This window comes from Pogona vitticeps, chromosome 2 (assembly GCF_051106095.1).
Source record: "Pogona vitticeps strain Pit_001003342236 chromosome 2, PviZW2.1, whole genome shotgun sequence".
Lineage (NCBI taxonomy): Eukaryota > Metazoa > Chordata > Lepidosauria > Squamata > Agamidae > Pogona > Pogona vitticeps.
Window position 1 is genome coordinate 54848437 of NC_135784.1, and position 17238 is coordinate 54865674.

Here is a 17238-nt window from a genome sequence, read left to right on the forward strand (position 1 = left end):
CGGGCGAGCAGCTTCCCTACAACGCTAAGAAGAGTGATACCACGGTAGTTATTGCAGTCACCCCTGTCACCTTTGTTCTTGTACAACGTGACAATGTTTGCATCCTTCATGTCCTGTGGTACTCCACCTTCCCTCCAGCAGAGACAAAAGATTTCATACAGTTCGGTGATGATGATCTCCTTACCGCATTTCAGCACTTCAACAGGGATGTTGTCCCTTCCAGGTGCCTTGCCAGAGGTGAGGGAATCCAAGGCCGCATTTATTTCTGCTAGGGTTGGTTCGCTGTCCAGCTCTTCCAAGACAGGCAGGCACTCAATGTTATTTAATGCTTCTTCGGTTACTACATTCTTTCTGGAATATAGCTCGGAGTAGTGCTGCACCCAGCGTTCCATCTGCTGTGCTCGGTCCTGGATGATCACACCTGTAGTAGACTTCAAGGGAGCAGATTTCTTCTGTAATGGACCTAAAGCCTGCTTGATACCATCATACATTCCTTTGATGTTACCTGTGTCCGCTGCTATCTGTATCTGAGAGCAAAGCTGAAGCCAGTAGTCATTGGAGCATCTCCTGGCAGCCTGTTGGACTTGGCTACGAGCGGCTCGAAGAGCTTGCAGGTTGTACTCGCTAGGACAGGCTTTGTATGCTGCTAGAGCTCTTCTCTTATCCTCAATGGCTGGCATTAACTCCTCCGAATGGGCTTCGAACCAGTCAGCCATCTTTCTGGTCTTCTTGCCGAAGGTGGACAAGGCGGTGTTGTAGACAGTGTTCTTGAAGTGTTCCCATCGTTCAGGTGCATTTACATTAGCTGGACCTGGAAGGGTTTCCTCGAGTGCTTGGGCAAATTCCTTCACTTTTCTTTGATCGCGAGTCTTGTTGATGTCAATACGTGGTCTTCCTTCCTTTTTCATGTGATACAATTTCTTTGTTCGCAGTTTTACTCTACTACACACCAGGGAGTGATCAGTATCGCAGTCAGCACTCTGGTAGCTGCGTGTGATCGTAACACTAGGAAGGCTAGAACGTCTAGTGAGGATCAAATCGAGCTGATGCCAATGCTTGGATCTTGGATGTCTCCAGGAAACTCTGTGTTGCAGCTTCGTATTAAAGAATGTGTTGCTGACACAGAGACCATAGTAACAACAAAACTCCAGTAAGCGTTGGCCATTTTCGTTCATCTTTCCAATGCCAAAACGGCCTAGACAAGTGGGCCAAGAATTGTGATCAGCACCAACTCTAGCATTAAAGTCTCCAAGAATGAACAGTGACTCTCATTTCAGGGACATTCTGCATTAAGGGCAGAATTATACTATGTATGGCCCTCCTTCATACATGCTAAGTATGTTCCAAATTCCTGCTGCAGTTCTTAACACTCTCTGATCATCTAAAGCCCATTGGGAACTGAAGGCCTTTATAACTTGCTACTCACTGCAAGTGTATTTGGAAAATACAATGAGCTAAGCTTTCTAATAAATTCACTGCTCTCTGGTACTTGCTGTGGCTGAGGTACACAGTGGCACTGCCTTCCAGAGTTGTACAGAGATAGATCCTTCTGCCAAATTATAATTTTCCTTTGTGGAATTGTATGTGGTATGTTTTGCAATTGTGCTCCATCTGCTGTTCTTGAGCGCATGGCTCTGCGCTAAGCACTGGGCAGTTTGCTTGCCACAGTCTACAGTTCATGGGTATTTGTTTGTCTGTATAATATTTTTCTAAGCCTTTCTCCTCTGCAGTCATTCTCAGGCAGCTTATAACAAAGACCTATATTGCATACAATATCAACAGTTCTTCAGGGCCTCTACAGCTTCTGAAGTAATAGCAGGTGAAAAACAGAGGTTGTGATCCATGTTATCCTCACATTAGTGACACTGCAACCCAAACCTATTAATTATGTCCTCTACCAGAAATTCACCTCAAAAACCACTAAATGCTGGCAAACTGACACCTGGCTTCCTGACTGGTAATTCAGAGACAATTCAGAGTATGGATGCCGACAATAGTTTTAGCTGACTGAGTTTGCTTTTCAGAAACATGTATGGTCTGCTCTTCCTTTTGGGTATCATATCACAAGCGATGTTGCCTCTTCACTTGCAGTTGTTGTGCACAGTCCAGCGTGGCAGAACTGTGGTAAACAGTAGGCAACACAACATCATTTTAGGCTGCTGTTACCACTCCTCTGTTTATACTCTAGACCTTCCCTTTGGTTCACCCCTTGTACATTTGCAACCATGTCGTTTTTAATGGGTCACAACTGATTTGAAATGCCTCTGTGGAGATAACACCAAAATCCACTTATATGCTTAACTGATCCTTGCATTCACAAGATTGAGTGTTTCCAAGCAAAAGCCAACTCTATTATATTTTCTACTTCTTCCTTCAACATTGACTGATTGTCCTTGAAAGCATGGCATCTGCTTCATAATTCTGAGTTGATACAGAACAGAGTTCATTTTTAACCAGCTTTTAAAATTGGAATGCAAAAAAAAATATTTTTTTTCACAGAGGGGAGAAAAGGAATTGCAGCTGGAAATATTAGGCAATACTATATGAGTTTACATAGAATTAATCCCCAATAAAGAACTGTTGGATAGCTTAGTGGTTTAATAATCTGGCTATGGAGCCAGAGGTTGGGAGTTCAATTCCCCACTGTGCCTCCTTGACAGGGGCTGGACTCAAGAATCCACAGGGCCCCTTCCAATTCTGCAGTTCTAAGATGATGATGATGATTAGGACTTACTCCTAGGTAAGAAAAGAATGGATTTCAGACCCATTGAACTTAATGATATATGCATTGCATAGACAGGTGATGACCTGAAGATGTGGGAGTCAGCTTCTGTAACAACTTCAGTACTTACCCTCTTGAACTTTACTAGATGAGCAGTACCTTTCTTTTTCATATTTCTACCAATCTCCAGACTATTCATTTCTCTTCAAAGTAAAGAAAGCAGCATTAATATGCTGCCTCACTCTGCCACTAAAATACCAGAGAATTTTAACATAAGATAGGAACTTGTTGAGAAACTCTGGACTTGTTTACATTACCAAAATACATAGGCATACATGGGAATATGATCAAAGTTGATTAGAATGATTTAAAGTCATGTGATGGTCATGTGGAATCACTCTGTTTGTTCCCTTGGAGAAATTTTGTGCCCACAACCAACCCAGGAGCAGAGGGGAGGGGAAGTGTCAGAATAAATCAAGGAAAGGAATGAGGAGAGGAATTGAAGAGGATCAGGAAACCACACCAGCCTCAGCAAGGCACAAACTGATCCACACAAACCACAGGTGTGTGTGTGTGTGTTTGTATGTGTGTGTTTTAACTGAAAACTCAACATGTGTCTGTTTAGCCTCCTCCAACCACCATAAGTTAGCAGCATTGCTCTGGAAACCATGGTTATTGCACAATCTCACAACACACTGCAAACTCCTCCTATTTCTTTTCAACTGGGACATTTAGATGCTTTCCCAGTCTGTGTTATTTCATTTACTTCTGCATTTCAATAGAAAAGGCAAGGAGAAGCTCCCATTTCACTCTCATTCAAGGAACTCTAGCTATAGAATGATGGGGAAGGGGAATTACTATTGCATATTCTGCCTCTGCCCTTTTACCTCTCTGCAGGCAGGGGAAAGAGGCGGTGGGAGATTACCATTGCTGTTGCCTCTTCCTTTCAGGAGGCAATGTGAAACCCAGCACCACACGCAACAGAGAGCAATCTAGCCCCACCTGCCCACTGACCAGCAGTCCCTGTTTTTGGATGTTTTTTTAGTTATTGCTATCTGGTATAGCGTTATATCAGATAGCAGGAATTTAAAAAATAACACAGTAATGTTCACATATGTGGAATACATTCCACATCCATGTTAAAATTAAAAAACAGGCAATGGAGTAAAAAAAAATTGCTGCTGCTAACCCCCCCCATCTCTTGTCAAATTAAGATGCGCTTGCGCGTACCTCATGTATACACCAGAATTAAATTGACCCAAAACATGCTAAAATCAATTTAAAGGGGGGTATTAGTAATGAAATTGTGACAAAAGTTCAGTTTCTCTTTTTCATTATATTCAAAATATACTCTCTTTAAAAAAATCTTTATGCTATAGAAAAACTAATGTAACAAACCCTTATTTAGAGAAATAGCTGACTTGAGAAATACCCCCACCTGTTTGATATGAGAACAGTAACAGCTTTCTCATAAAGAGCAAGGTTAGAGACACAGATGTCTCCACCAAGTCTAGAAATCAGATAGCGAGAAACAGGGGAAACAAAACTTAACATTCTACATGACACAATAACAACTAAGACTGGCAACATTAAGCACAACCTGTATTGTGAGAACATGTTTCTTTCCATAGTCCACTGTATACATTGTAGTAACAATGTTCTGGGAAAGCGTCTCCAATAACTGCAATATATGTGTCTCTGTCAATCCGTCTAAGCCAGGGGTCTCAAACATGCAGCCTGGGGGCCATTTGCAGCCCGCCGGATGATAGTTTGTGGTCCCCGCCTTGCCTGCCCCCCTGAAGTGCCTGTCTGCCAGCTGGCAGGCTGCAGTTCTGAATGGAGGGTACAAGAAGTGCTGTCTTGGGAGAGAGCCAGCGAGCGAGGCGTGTTGCTGGCCCTTTTCCCTGAGCGCCCGAGCCGCCGCCGCGCGATGCCTGAGAGCGGAGCTTGCTCCCAGCCAGTCTTCAAAGAGTGCCTCCAAGTCACCAACAGCAGCTGCCGCGGCTGCTGCCTCTTCCAGGGAAGCGGCTCTCTGGCTCTCTTTCTCTCTTGGCACCCCCAGCACCAGCCTGACCAGCGGCCACCTCAGGGCCTGGCGGTGCTTCCTCCTCTTCTTCCTTGTCTTCGTCCTGCTTCAGCCGCTTCGGCTCTGGAGGCTGCCTGGGCTCGCTTCGCAAAGTTTGCTCCTCTGTCATAGTGGGGGTAGCGGCTGATGCTGAATGTACCTTTTTTGAGGGGGGCTTCAGAGGAAGGTTGCCGGACTGCCATGTGTGTGTGTATGCATGTGCGTGTGTGCGTGCGTGCATATGCACATCTGTGGGGGGCCGACCCCATTCTGTTTAATTTCACGGATACCAATGGGGACTTTTCTCCTTTGGCAAGGCGATTCTGTGAGGGGTTTTTAAAAAGCTTTATGTTGTGCCCTCCTTCCCCCTGCTAGGCAGTCGCCGGCGCTCCCTCCCTTCTCTGCTTCTTCATGCTGCTGCTGGTGTTTGTAGTGAAGAAGGAACCGGAGGGGGTTTTGTCTGGTGACGAGGGCCTCCTTGGAGCCCCAGCCGGGCTAAGGAAACTCCTGGGCGGCTTCCTCGGGCTCTTGCTCCACTTGGCAGAAAATCTGATGGGGCCCAGCCTCACCCAGACTCTGCCTCCAGCAGCCCCCAGTTAAATTGAGTTTGAGACTCCTGATCTAAGCTGAGTGGAGGACAGTGTTGCTGGTCAAACTATACTAAACAAAGGAACTTCTCAATCATATTTCTTGAGTTTGTTGTGATTTGTGTCTTTTAAAGATAAAGTTTTTCTTTCCTATTGTTGAGATGACATGATCTGAGCTGTACAGGTTTCTGTCACTTCCTTTCTGCAGCTACTGTTATCTCTCTGTAAAACCCTTTTCTGTAAAATCCAAATTTCACTTCTGTTGGAATTCTGTCTTTCCACGGGTACCCAAAGGAGTTGGTTCATGCCAGAGAAAATCAAATCTTTATTCTTACAATAGAATCAGGCTCTTTGTTTTAGTCCATAGCAATTCAAGCTTAGGTCTAGTTCAGAGAATAAAATGAGTTTGGCAAACCTAATGGATGGCTTGTGCCCGAGAAAGGTCAGGGAAACACAACTCTCTTTTTTTTCTGGACCTCTCTGACACTTTCCAATGTCATCAATGTCCTTCTGAATATATAGTTCCCTTCCTACAAGAGCTTCACTGGCTCCTAGTCTGTTTTGGGGCACAATTTGAAAGACTGGCTATGAAGTCCTATATGACTTGGATCCAGGCTACTCAAAGTCCATAATCTCCCATAAAGCCTGTATTGAGATCTGCTGGAGTTATCTTTCTCAGGATCCTACCCTTGGGATATTTTTGATCCCAAGAGGATTCCAGAGTTGGAATCGTCTTGGGCTCAAAAATATCATATCACTCACTCAGTGCAGGATTACTGTTTTGTCTTTTAAAATACTGTCTCCTATGCTAAGGAGGGGAAGCAACTTGGGTTTTGTGTTTATGTGATAGTTAGAAGGATATATGGACTGCTGGTCTTTTCATTTCAACACAGCCCAGCAGCAACCCTGTAAAACTGTTTAAAACCTTCTCCTATTTTTGCATGCTTCTGAAGAGCCAAGTCTCCTACAGGTTCTGCAGTAGCCTGTTTTTCTGCTAATCTTCAGTGCCGCCTATGCATAATTTATAAAATGCATTCTTTATAAAACATCATTATTAAACAGGGTTCTATTGCAGTGGTCATTTAACCGGAAAAACAAAACATTTATCATCTTGCGGCTGTGTATGCTTGGTATGCTTGAAGTTCCTCAGAGAAGCTTGAAAATGTCTGAATTTAATACACACTTTAAAACAATCTGATTAGAGGAATCCTACAACTGCCTCAGTGAAATGAATAAGTACTACAACATTAAGCAGTCTTGATGTTGTAAATTGCCTAGTTTTCTGTGTATGGGAGCAGTAGAATAGGCAAATAAACAAATGCATGAGAAATCAAATTACTCTAAAGTTAACTACAAATCTCACAGACCATTTTCTTGTTGTTCCATAACAGAGCCTCCTGTTTCTCCATTTACCTCAGTTCACGACAAGCTGTAAATGAATCTTTTTAAAGCCATGTCAACAACTGTGTGAAGTACTACATATTGAAGTACAAATTAGATTTTCCTTGAAACATGGGTGGTATTCAGCATACAGAAATAAATGTAGGCTTTCCCAGTATGTGGTGTTGTTGATTTAGAATACTTTCCACCTTTGTCTTAGCAGCAATGAGTTAGCAGAATATAAAAGGCTACTACAGTATTGGCTTTGGATTAATTGATAAAATTAGGTTACCTTCATAAAATAGTGGCATCAAATACCCTTTGCAGCAGTCGCAAGAGAAAAACAAAAGAGGTTAAGAGAAACCTAGAATTGACTTACTGTCTCAGGAATGCTTATTGACTTGCAGATATTTATTTATTTATTTATTTATTTATTTATTTATTTATTTATTTAGCTTATATGCCACCCATTTAGACATAGTCTAATCTGGGCGGCTCACAAAACATGTAATAAAGACAATATAATTGTTTTACAATTATTTTTAATCCTGTTCTTTAATCTCAATATATGTTTAATTGTTTTAATATGATATTCATATAGTACTTTAAAAACCATTGTTTGTTTTATAATTGTAGTTGTTTTGGAAACAGTATTATATAGCTGATTTTTTTTCATATGCATACACACAGATACATTGTCACATTTATTGATATCCAAACAATAAAAGAGAGATGGGTAGAAACCACTGGTTCGGTGGTTTGCGTTGGTTCATTTATCAGCCAAACTGTTGTTTAGTACTTAAAAGCCCTGTCTCCTCCAGTGGGCACCCGCACAGAGGTAGTGCCATTCCTCCTCTGGACTCTGCCTCTGAGTAGCTGCACACTGGAGGAGATGGGACTTTGAAGTGCCAAACACCTTTTCAGACGATTAATGAACCAGCATGAACCACCAAATGGGCAGCTTGTACCCATGTCTACACACTGGTAGTCATACCACCTGCTCTTACTCTAGCCACAGGCAATGACTGAGAACAACTGAACATTCCACCTATTCGCCATTATAAAAAATGTCTGTTGACTAAAGAAGTTAAGAATGAGGAAAGGCATATAAGCCATGGATTGCTATCATTGTTTCCGATGCTCATCTAAGTTATAAGTTGGCAATGGGTGGCTCTCTGCATTCAACTGCCTTTTCACATATCCACAGTGCAAATATAATATACCATTTGGGTGGTTGAACACCAAAAATAATATTGTTAAGACTGGAAAAGATGTAGAAAAACCAGCCCAAGTGATCAAGGGACTGCAGAAACTTCTCTATGAGGAAATATTACATTCAGAACTATTTATTTAAAAATTTTTAAAAGCATGTAGAGGCAAGCATGATTGTTTATAAAATTATGCATGGTCTCACCCTCTCTCATAATACTAGAAGCCAGTATCATCCACAGAAGATAAATGGTGGGAAATTAAAAACAGGTCTAAAGAAGCATTTCTTCACATACCTAAAAGTGGAATTCAGAGCCTTAATATGTAGTGAGGGCAGCTAGCATGGACATCTTTAAAAGGTAAATTCATGACTGTTAGGGCCATCTCTGGCCATTGGTCAGGTCAGTCTCTAGTCAGGATGACTGTATATCCTCTCTAGTATCAATGAGAGAGTACTACTTTATATCCATTGCTGAGAAATATGAGTTCAGTTATACTTATAACTTGGTAGCTGCTTCTCATAAGCAACTAGATGGCCACTGTATGGACAAATATTTAACAGATGATCAGACCCAGGATGGCTCCTTTTGTGTTCCTAGTTCAGAACCCAAAGAAGTTATCCTCATAGTATGGATGAGAGAGCAAAAAAGCAACACTTCATTTTTTGGGGGGGAAAGGATTCTAGAGACCTGAACTTTTCAACCTGTACACTCACACACAATGACTAGCACACACCCCACAGCTTAAAATTATGGCAGAAGCAAAATTGATTGATAAAAAAGTGGAAAAAAAACTTTTCCCATTCAAAATGTGCAAGCAGAAGTTGAGATTGAATTTGTGTAATTTTGAGGATTGTGTTTTAAATTTTTCCATGTTGTTAAATATTTAATTAGATTTGGAAAGAAGTTCCATGTGGCATGACTTGAGCTTGTTTGTTGAGCTTGAGCTCCATAAACAGTACTCCATTGGTTAGTTTCATGCCATACTTCTTAAGAGACTGATCATCTTCCAGCGGGCTGAACTCTCCAGTCAGATCTAAGCTCACAATCAAACTGTTAGAGTTAGATAGGCTTTGAGTCATGTTGCATTTAGAGACAAATTAGATGAGACGTCCCCTTTGCAAGGTCTGGAAGTCAACGCTGATAAAACATGTTCTCTTGAGCAATACAGTTTCCCCAAAGAGGTGTGTCTGAAAAATCAGATTTGCAAATTGATTGGATGAGACCTCCCAGTGAACAACTGGAAAACAAAAGCATGCTAACTTACACTGGAAGGACAGATTCTGAAGCTGAGGCTCCAATACTTTGAGAAGAGAAGACTCCCTGGAAAAGACCCTGATGCTGAGAAAGTGTGAGGGCAAGAGGAGAAGGGGACAACAGAGGACGAGGTGGTTGGACAGTGTCATCGAAGCTACCAACATGAATTTGACCCAACTCCGGGAGGCAGTGGAAGACAGGAGGGCCTGCCGTGGTCTGGTCCATGGGGTCACGAAGAGTCGGACATGACTTAACAACTGAACAACAACTTACATTACTAACAAGAATGCAGTGCTCCAAATATATTATATCTTGGTCCATCAGAGGTCCCAAAATAGTGTTGCGTCAGTGAAAATATATCCTGAAGTCTATGGAAAATTACAATTATTATCCTGTTGAAATATTGCACTTCGAATTAAAGGAAATACAGAATAATTTAAAAATTAACTAAGTGATCCTGCTGTATGTGCTTTTTTATGAGGAGGAGATTCATGAAGGCATCAATAAGACTGTACGTTCAAATGGCTCAAGTATAGTTGCTCTAAAGTGACAAAGTGAATGATATAACCAACACCCTCAAGTACAGAGATGAAAAGGGGGGGGGGAGCGAATGGTAGAAGAAATATCAGAGCTAAGAAAAGAGAGATCTTGTTTCATATTTGTCACTGGAAAGCTCCAAAACACAAGCCAGTGTGTAATTCATGTTTGCCTGTTCCATCTGTGCTCATTTGATGACATCTACTACAACTGGTATTATTACTTTCAAGGCTCTTGTTTACCAGGTGCTCTTATCTGATTAGATTTATCGCAGTTTGCAGCAGCAGATGCTCAGAAAGTTACAGCTGATCCTGCTTCCCCCCCCCCACAAGCAACAGGCATAATCCTCTTGCAGCTGGCCCTACACCAACACAATGAATGAATCACACTTGCGCCAAAGAACATGTCTTTGCTTTTGATATAATAATAACTCCTTATTTCAGTGGAGCCATTAAGCAGTAGTTCTGGTTGAAAGGAACTCTTTCTTATGCTTTGTAAATGGCATTGCTTTAACGTATCTAGATTAGCATCAGCAAATCTTATTAATAAACTGAATCAAACTGTTCGTACTTTGTAGGTTTATAAACTGTTCTCAGCTGGTCAGCTATCTGCCAGGGATAACAGTAGCCTTTTGCTGGTTGCAGCCTACAGGCCTGCCTTGCTACTTCTTTGCTACTTGGCAGGGATATTGGCGAATCTTTGGGTCCAAGTCCCAAGTCTGTGTTTTTGGTACCAAGTCCCAAGTCCAAGTCCCTATTAAAACCAAGCTTTTTTCTCTCCATAAGAAACAGGTGGATGGGTTCCATGTTGCAAGTTGAGTCCAAGTCATTTAAAAACAACAACCTCAAGTTGAGTCTGATTTGAGTCGCCAGTGCAACTTAAGTCCGATTCAACAGCGAGTCCCATGGCTTGGGGCCCCCATCCCTGCTACCTGGTGGGGCAGATTAGGTCCCTCTTTCATGAAGTCTGCCTGAAGAAATAGGGGGAAAGTCATTTCAGTTTTTTAAACTTTCCAGAAAGAATCCCAAGACTTTTGTGTTTGTTTTTTTTTATATCCAGGGAGGCTTTTGAATTGTATTTCTCAAACGGTGCAACAAACTGCATCTTTAAACTGCAGGGAGTTGTGTTAAATAATGTGTGTTATAGCGGGTGTCAAAGAAAATCAAAATCAAAGTGTGTGTAAGTCCTTCCATATAGAAAAAGACAACTCCTGCATTGCACTTTTTTTGCTGCCTTACATTCCAGTCCTAACTACAGCCTGTGTGGTGATGAGTGGCCAGAGATTATGGTCCAGTGGCTTTGACTAGCATGCAAGATTTCCTATCCTATCTCCTCCCACTGCCATCTAACCTATAGATAAGGAAAGTTTCTAAAACTACAAAAAGGGTGTAGTCATATATGCTAATAGATGGGCCACCCATGACTATGATTTTATAGTCTTTTCTGAAAAAGTGAGATCCTTTTAGTTACCTGTTTGGTCGGAAAACTAAAAGAGACCTTACTCTTGGTTCTTGGACAGCTGACTGGTAGGGCTTCAGCTTTGTTGAATGAGTAATGTACATTGTAGCCCTCACTGGTGAAGAGGGAACTTGCAGCACTCATTCAGAAGAACTGTTCTTATCCAGATTAGAATATGCGTGCATGAAACTTTTCCTAGATTGGGCTTTCCTCTTTTCTCTTAAGCATTGAAAATAATAGAAAGTCTTCTGCACTCCACAAAAGTAAATAAAATGCACACCTCTGTAGAGACACATTTGACTACGCATTCTCAGTCAATTGGTTTGAATAAATGTATTCAAATCCTTAATCACTTTTCAGCCAATGGCCCAAATCCTCTTGCATATATTTACAGCCATGAAACCTGCTTATATTATTAACAGGAAGCATTTCTTGGTTGTTTCTATCACACAGACAGACAGACAGACAGACAGACAGACAGACAGACAGACAGACAGACAGACACACACACACACACACACACACAAACCAGCTTCCAAGGATCCCTGAAGATCCTTTGGATCTGGGAAATTCTTCAGAAACTTCAGGATGGGGGTGGGGGGGGCTTTAATGCCCCACTGGTGCTGCCATGGAGTAATAGTTAGTCTTTAAGGTGTCACATGTTTTTGACTTCATTTTGTTTCATTGGTTTTTTATTGATATGCCTTTTTAATGTAAGGTGCTTTGGGTTCTTTTTAAGGAGAAAGGCAGGGTAAAAATATTTTAAATAAATAAAATAAATAAATAATGCCAGCTGTCAATAGAGTTATACAGCATCCTAAAGGGGAGAATTAAAAGTAAATCCCATATTAAATATTTCTAGTAAGCAGAATAAATTATATTCCATATTTAAATAACACAGTAAAGGCAGTTCCAAAGTATGAACATGCAATGTTTTTGTCTGTGAGTGCCATTGTATTGTTTGCTAAACTGCAAAATGTTGATAATTTTCATTTGTTCTACATTCTGTTCTGGAATGATGAGTGCAGCCTGGTATATAAGTCAGTGTGGCTTATGTAACTAGAAGATAACAGACATAACCAGCAGGGCAGGTGGGTTCAGAATAGCAAAGTTCTGTAAATTATTATATGCATTTGATCTGTGAATAGCATAAAGTCAAAATATATGTATGTGAAATAGCTTTAATGTGATTCAAGTATTTTAATGAATATTAAATCAATTATGAACACAAATACAAACATAAACTAATATATGCTAGAAGGTTTATATTATGCTGCCAGAAGGTACTTAGGTTGATCTAATCAGACATTTGTTGGATTTGAAATAGCAGTACAATTACTTCTAACAAAAGAACAAGAAGCCAAAGAAGGCTTGTAAGTTACTTCTCAGTGGTTTAGATGTCTGGCTGCAAAGCAGAGGTTGAGAATTTGATTCCCCACTTCTGTCTTGATAATTTACAGGGTCTGCAGTTCCAAGATTGTTGTTGTTTCAGTTCTGCAGTTCCAAGATTGTAGTTTTGGATGTTGCCAAGGCTGATGCTTCCAAGGCTGTGATTTATGAGTATCTTATTTGGGTTGTATTATGGATAAACTGGATTTGTCACTGGGGCAGCTAATGGACTACTCGGGCTCTAACTATATTCCCATATGTGGAAGTCATTGAACTTAAGGACAGTCACTTCTAACTGTATGCCTGTAGCATTACATAGGGAGTTCAAAAATCCCAAACCCATTTCAGGAATTCACAAATCTATTTTTCCACACAGTATTACGCCTGTTTAAGGAGCCTGTCTGTTGTACTTTGATCACATACAAGTGGGGTGCAAAGCTGTGCACAGCACCATGGGACCTCTGTACACCATAAACATTGGAGGAGAAAATGTTGAAAGATCATGTGAGACTTGAAATCAAAACAAGCAATATCAATTATTTTGATATCAACATAAAAACTTATTTAAAAGGTTTTAAACATTTTGTTAAAAGGGAGGGGGGATATTGATGATGACGGAAATGACATGGGAGGTGTGGCAAGATGGACTAGCCAAAAATGTTCACGGGCCAAAATTCCATCCAACGCTGATGAATCACAATTGACTGTAAGAAGCCACTGCCTGCTTGCCAAGAGATTCTTGTCTTGGTGACTGCTTTTCTTTTCCTACTTTCTTTCAGGCCCTGCTGCAAAAAAGAAATACGTCAGTTATAACAACCTGGTTATCTAGTCCGCTGCATCAGACGGAGTCCCAGGAGGATGGAGATTTTTCATCCATTCTGTCACCTAACCTCGTGTTGGCCTGTCCCAGGGTCTGCAGCATATGTACTGCTAGAAGCGATGAAAGGCCAGGCAGTTCTTCTGGAGGATTCAAGTATTCTGAATAGCTGCTCTATGACAATTTCCTTAACTTATTCTTGGCTTAATAAGTCACTGGCACTGCCATTAGGCTGTGATGCTGGACCTTTTTTCTTTGTACGGAAGGTACGATCTATGAGCTCCGACATGTGAGTTAGACCCAGTTTCTCCTGGGTGAACTGCAATGGGCAATGGCGACTTTCAAGGGGCTATTTTGTCTTTATATGTACTTCCAAACTGAAAGTTTTTCGAACTTTCTGTACAGTTTGTGAGGGATTTTTCTTTTTTTCTTTTTCTTTTTTGCATATTGCCATCTATGTTGTTCCTGAGGTTTGCCATTGGTTTTGAATGCACAGCATCATGCAAGCCCTGTTCTTTCTAACTTTAGCACATTACAAAAAAAATATCCCTGAGGTCTAAAATAATTCATGTACATGACTTGTATGATCATTACTGTACCATGGCAATTCATATATGTTATTTTTTTAATGAAAACAAAAGGGAGAAAAAAAAAAAAGATAACTGAAGACCAAAAACTGTGCTGACAAGCAAGTCCACCACTCTGTCCTCATCCTTCTCTCCACCTCCATCCTCTGCCTTTCAAAATTTCTGATGGCCACAGGGAAAGCAAAACGGATTGCTGAATTTTTATAGAGGTCGTCTTGCTATTTGGAATGCATGCTAGTAATGTATTTTACCGTACATGTTAATGATTTATGTTGGATATTTGTATTTGTGTTTCTATTTTGTTTCCTTTCACCAAGGTATATTAACTATTTTGCAATAATTTCAATAATTCTTATGGTATTTGGAGGAAAGAAAATGGCTTTTACATGTCTTGAAAAAGTTTTTTTTTTTAATTTAAATTTGTTGATGCCCCACTATTGACTGACTGGTGTGATTAAAAACAAAAAGAATTTTAAGGAAAAAAAAGCATGTATGTTTTATACTGTTTGTAATAAGTACTTTCGTTGATCTTGCTGCTTATGTGCCAATTTAGTGAAAATGATCTTTGCCGCAGAAGTCCCCTCTTTCCATACTCTCAATCCTGTGATATTGTCCAAGAATGTATCAATAAAAGATTTTGGTTAAATTTTCTTTATTTATTGGAACAATGCTTTTTTTTTAGTTGACATCCCAGCTCTTCTCTTGAAGTGTATCAAGTAGACTGTTGTATTTTCTGTGCCATTAAGTCAGAACCGACATATAGCAACCCTAATAGGGCTTTAAAGGTAAGTGAGATATTTAAGTTGTGGTCTTACCAGTTCCACTCACCCAGTCAGTTTCCATGGCCAGGTGAAGATTTGAACCCTGTTCTCCAGAGTCCTAGTCCATTACTCTGTCCACTACAGCACATTGGGAATCAAGTTGACTACTATTCTCTAATAATTAGAATAATGACACCCCATGTCTTCTAATATCACAGGCTGCCCAGTATGACTCTTAGCATAAGAGAGTACAGTTTAACCAACATAATAATATGGCACTAAAATAAACCATTTTAAAACCTATTCCAGTCCTCTAAAGATGCCGGCCACAGAGACTGGTGAAACGTCAGGTAGAACAACCTTCAGAACACGGCCAAAGAGCCGGGAAAACCCATAACAACCATCAGATCCCAGCCGTGAAAGCCTTCGAGAATACATTTGGAAACTAATTAAATAAATCTATAAAATTTTAAAGAGCAATAGAAGAGGGAGAGAACAAGTGGTATATGACCCACATAGCACAGTTTCTTTCTGTGTAATGACGAGGTAGCTTCCAGAATGGGTAGCCTACTGATTTGGAGTCTGTTAGTAGCCAAGGAGAAGCCACCAGAGATTACCAATCAGCAATTAGTAACTATTACCGTTTTATAGGATACGAAATTGAAAACAGGAGATTTCAAATTGTATAGTCAACTGCTTACTTGCTGAAGCCCCCCTTGCCCGCAAACGCACTCTGTATCCAAAATAAAGTCAGACATACTGGGGTACCTCACTTTGTACCCTTGAAGAGACATTCTGTCCATTCCATTCCCAAGTCTATGAAATTTCTGACTTTTATTAAAAATAAATTAAGTTTTCCTGTGAAGAGGAAGGGGGACAGATGGCTATGACTTGATGAGAGGCTTATACATTGTTTTAATGGTGTGACCTATCCACTGAGAGCCTGTACAATTATTCTTCCACATTCACACACATACACAATCCCAACAGTGTTATAATAATTTAGTAAATCTTAGTAAATTATGTTGAACAAGGAAAGAAAAAAAGATATTCTAGCAATACAAGCTTTGATCTGTGTCTTGGAGCTCTACCAAATGGATGGTGGAGTGGGTGCAAGGGGATAGACGTATACCACGTGGTGACCTTAGTCTGAGCTATGGAACCTCACCAGTTGGATTATCCAAGCACTGGGCTTTATTGCAGGGCTCACCAGCAGTGAGGTCTACTGTATTCCCTTCTATTTCACTTTCCCTAGTTCAAATCACTAACCATCTTTGTCACCCTATGATGCAAGATATGAAAGTTTTGTTAGGTAGCTGCTTCTTGCTGAACTTTGTAGTCACTGTAAAATACCCCTTACTGATTTGTCAGTGCATTTTTGCCTGCAAACAGTGCTCATGCTGACTGCTTATGGGTATTTTAGATGCATGGAGAACTAGTTCTGAAGACTGAACTATTTCAAAAGAGAAAGCAGGGGGGGGGGAGAGAGAAAATGAAAGAAAGTTGAAAAGGAAACCAATCCACCATGCCAGTGATTAGGATCAAAGAATTATAAACAATTATATAGATTAAGGTAAACATTCTATTATGTCTGAAAAGTGTCCACATGGCCACAAAACACATTTTCAAACCTTCAGCTCATGTGTGTGTTTAGTCGTTTAGTCGTGTCCGACTCTTCGTGACCCCATGGACCAGAGCACGCCAGGCCCTCCTGTCTTCTACTGCCTCCTGGAGTTGTGTCAGGTTCATGTTGGTTGCTTCGCAGACACTGTCCAGCCATCTCATCCTCGGTCGTCCCCTTCTCCTCTTGCCTTCACACTTTCCCAACATCAAAGTCTTTTCCAGGGAGTCTTTTCTTCTCATTAGATGGCCAAAGTACTGGAGCCTCAGCTTCAGGATCTGTCCTTCCAGGGAGCACTCAGGGTTGATTTCTTTCAAAATGGATAAGTTTGTTCTCCTTGCAGTCCAGGGGATTCTCAAGAGCCTCCTCCAGCACCACAATTCAAAGGCATCAATTCTTCGGCGGTCTGCTTTCTTTATGGTCCAGCTCTCACTTCCATACATCACGACAGGAAAAACCATAGCTCTGACTATTCGGACTTTTGTTGGCAAGGTGATGTCTCTGCTTTTCAAGATGCTGTCCAGATTTGTCATCGCTTTCCTCCCAAGAAGAAGGCGCCTTTTAATTTCAGGGCTGCTGTCTCCATCTGCAGTGATCATGGAGCCCAGGAAGATAAAATTTGACACTGCCTCCATATCTTCCCCTTCTATTTCCCAGGAGGTGATGGGACCAGTGGCCATGATCTTAGTTTTTTTGATGTTGAGTTTCAGACCGTTTTTTGCACTCTCCTCTTTCACTCTCATTACAAGGTTCTTTAATTCCTCCTCACTTTCTGCCATCAGAGTGGTATCATCTGCATATCGGAGGTTGTTGATATTTCTTCCGGCAATCTTAATTCCGGCTTGGGTT

The 17238-nt window shown here is 40.9% G+C and overlaps 1 protein-coding gene across 3 annotated transcripts in view; it reads left to right on the plus strand.

Annotated features, from left to right (window-relative positions):
* The window catches only part of GRM7 (glutamate metabotropic receptor 7), a 568639-nt gene extending 553977 nt beyond the window's left edge, over positions 1 to 14662 (plus strand). For all 3 annotated transcript variants that reach the window (XM_072989462.2, XM_020791423.3, XM_020791424.3), the window contains one exon: positions 13383 to 14662. Coding sequence is in view for 1 of the 3 variants with exons in the window: in XM_020791424.3 (XP_020647083.3) it covers positions 13383 to 13432 (50 nt within the window). In the remaining 2 variants the exon portion in view is untranslated. The remainder of the gene's footprint in view (positions 1 to 13382) is intronic.
* Positions 14663 to 17238: the final 2576 nt, after the last annotated feature.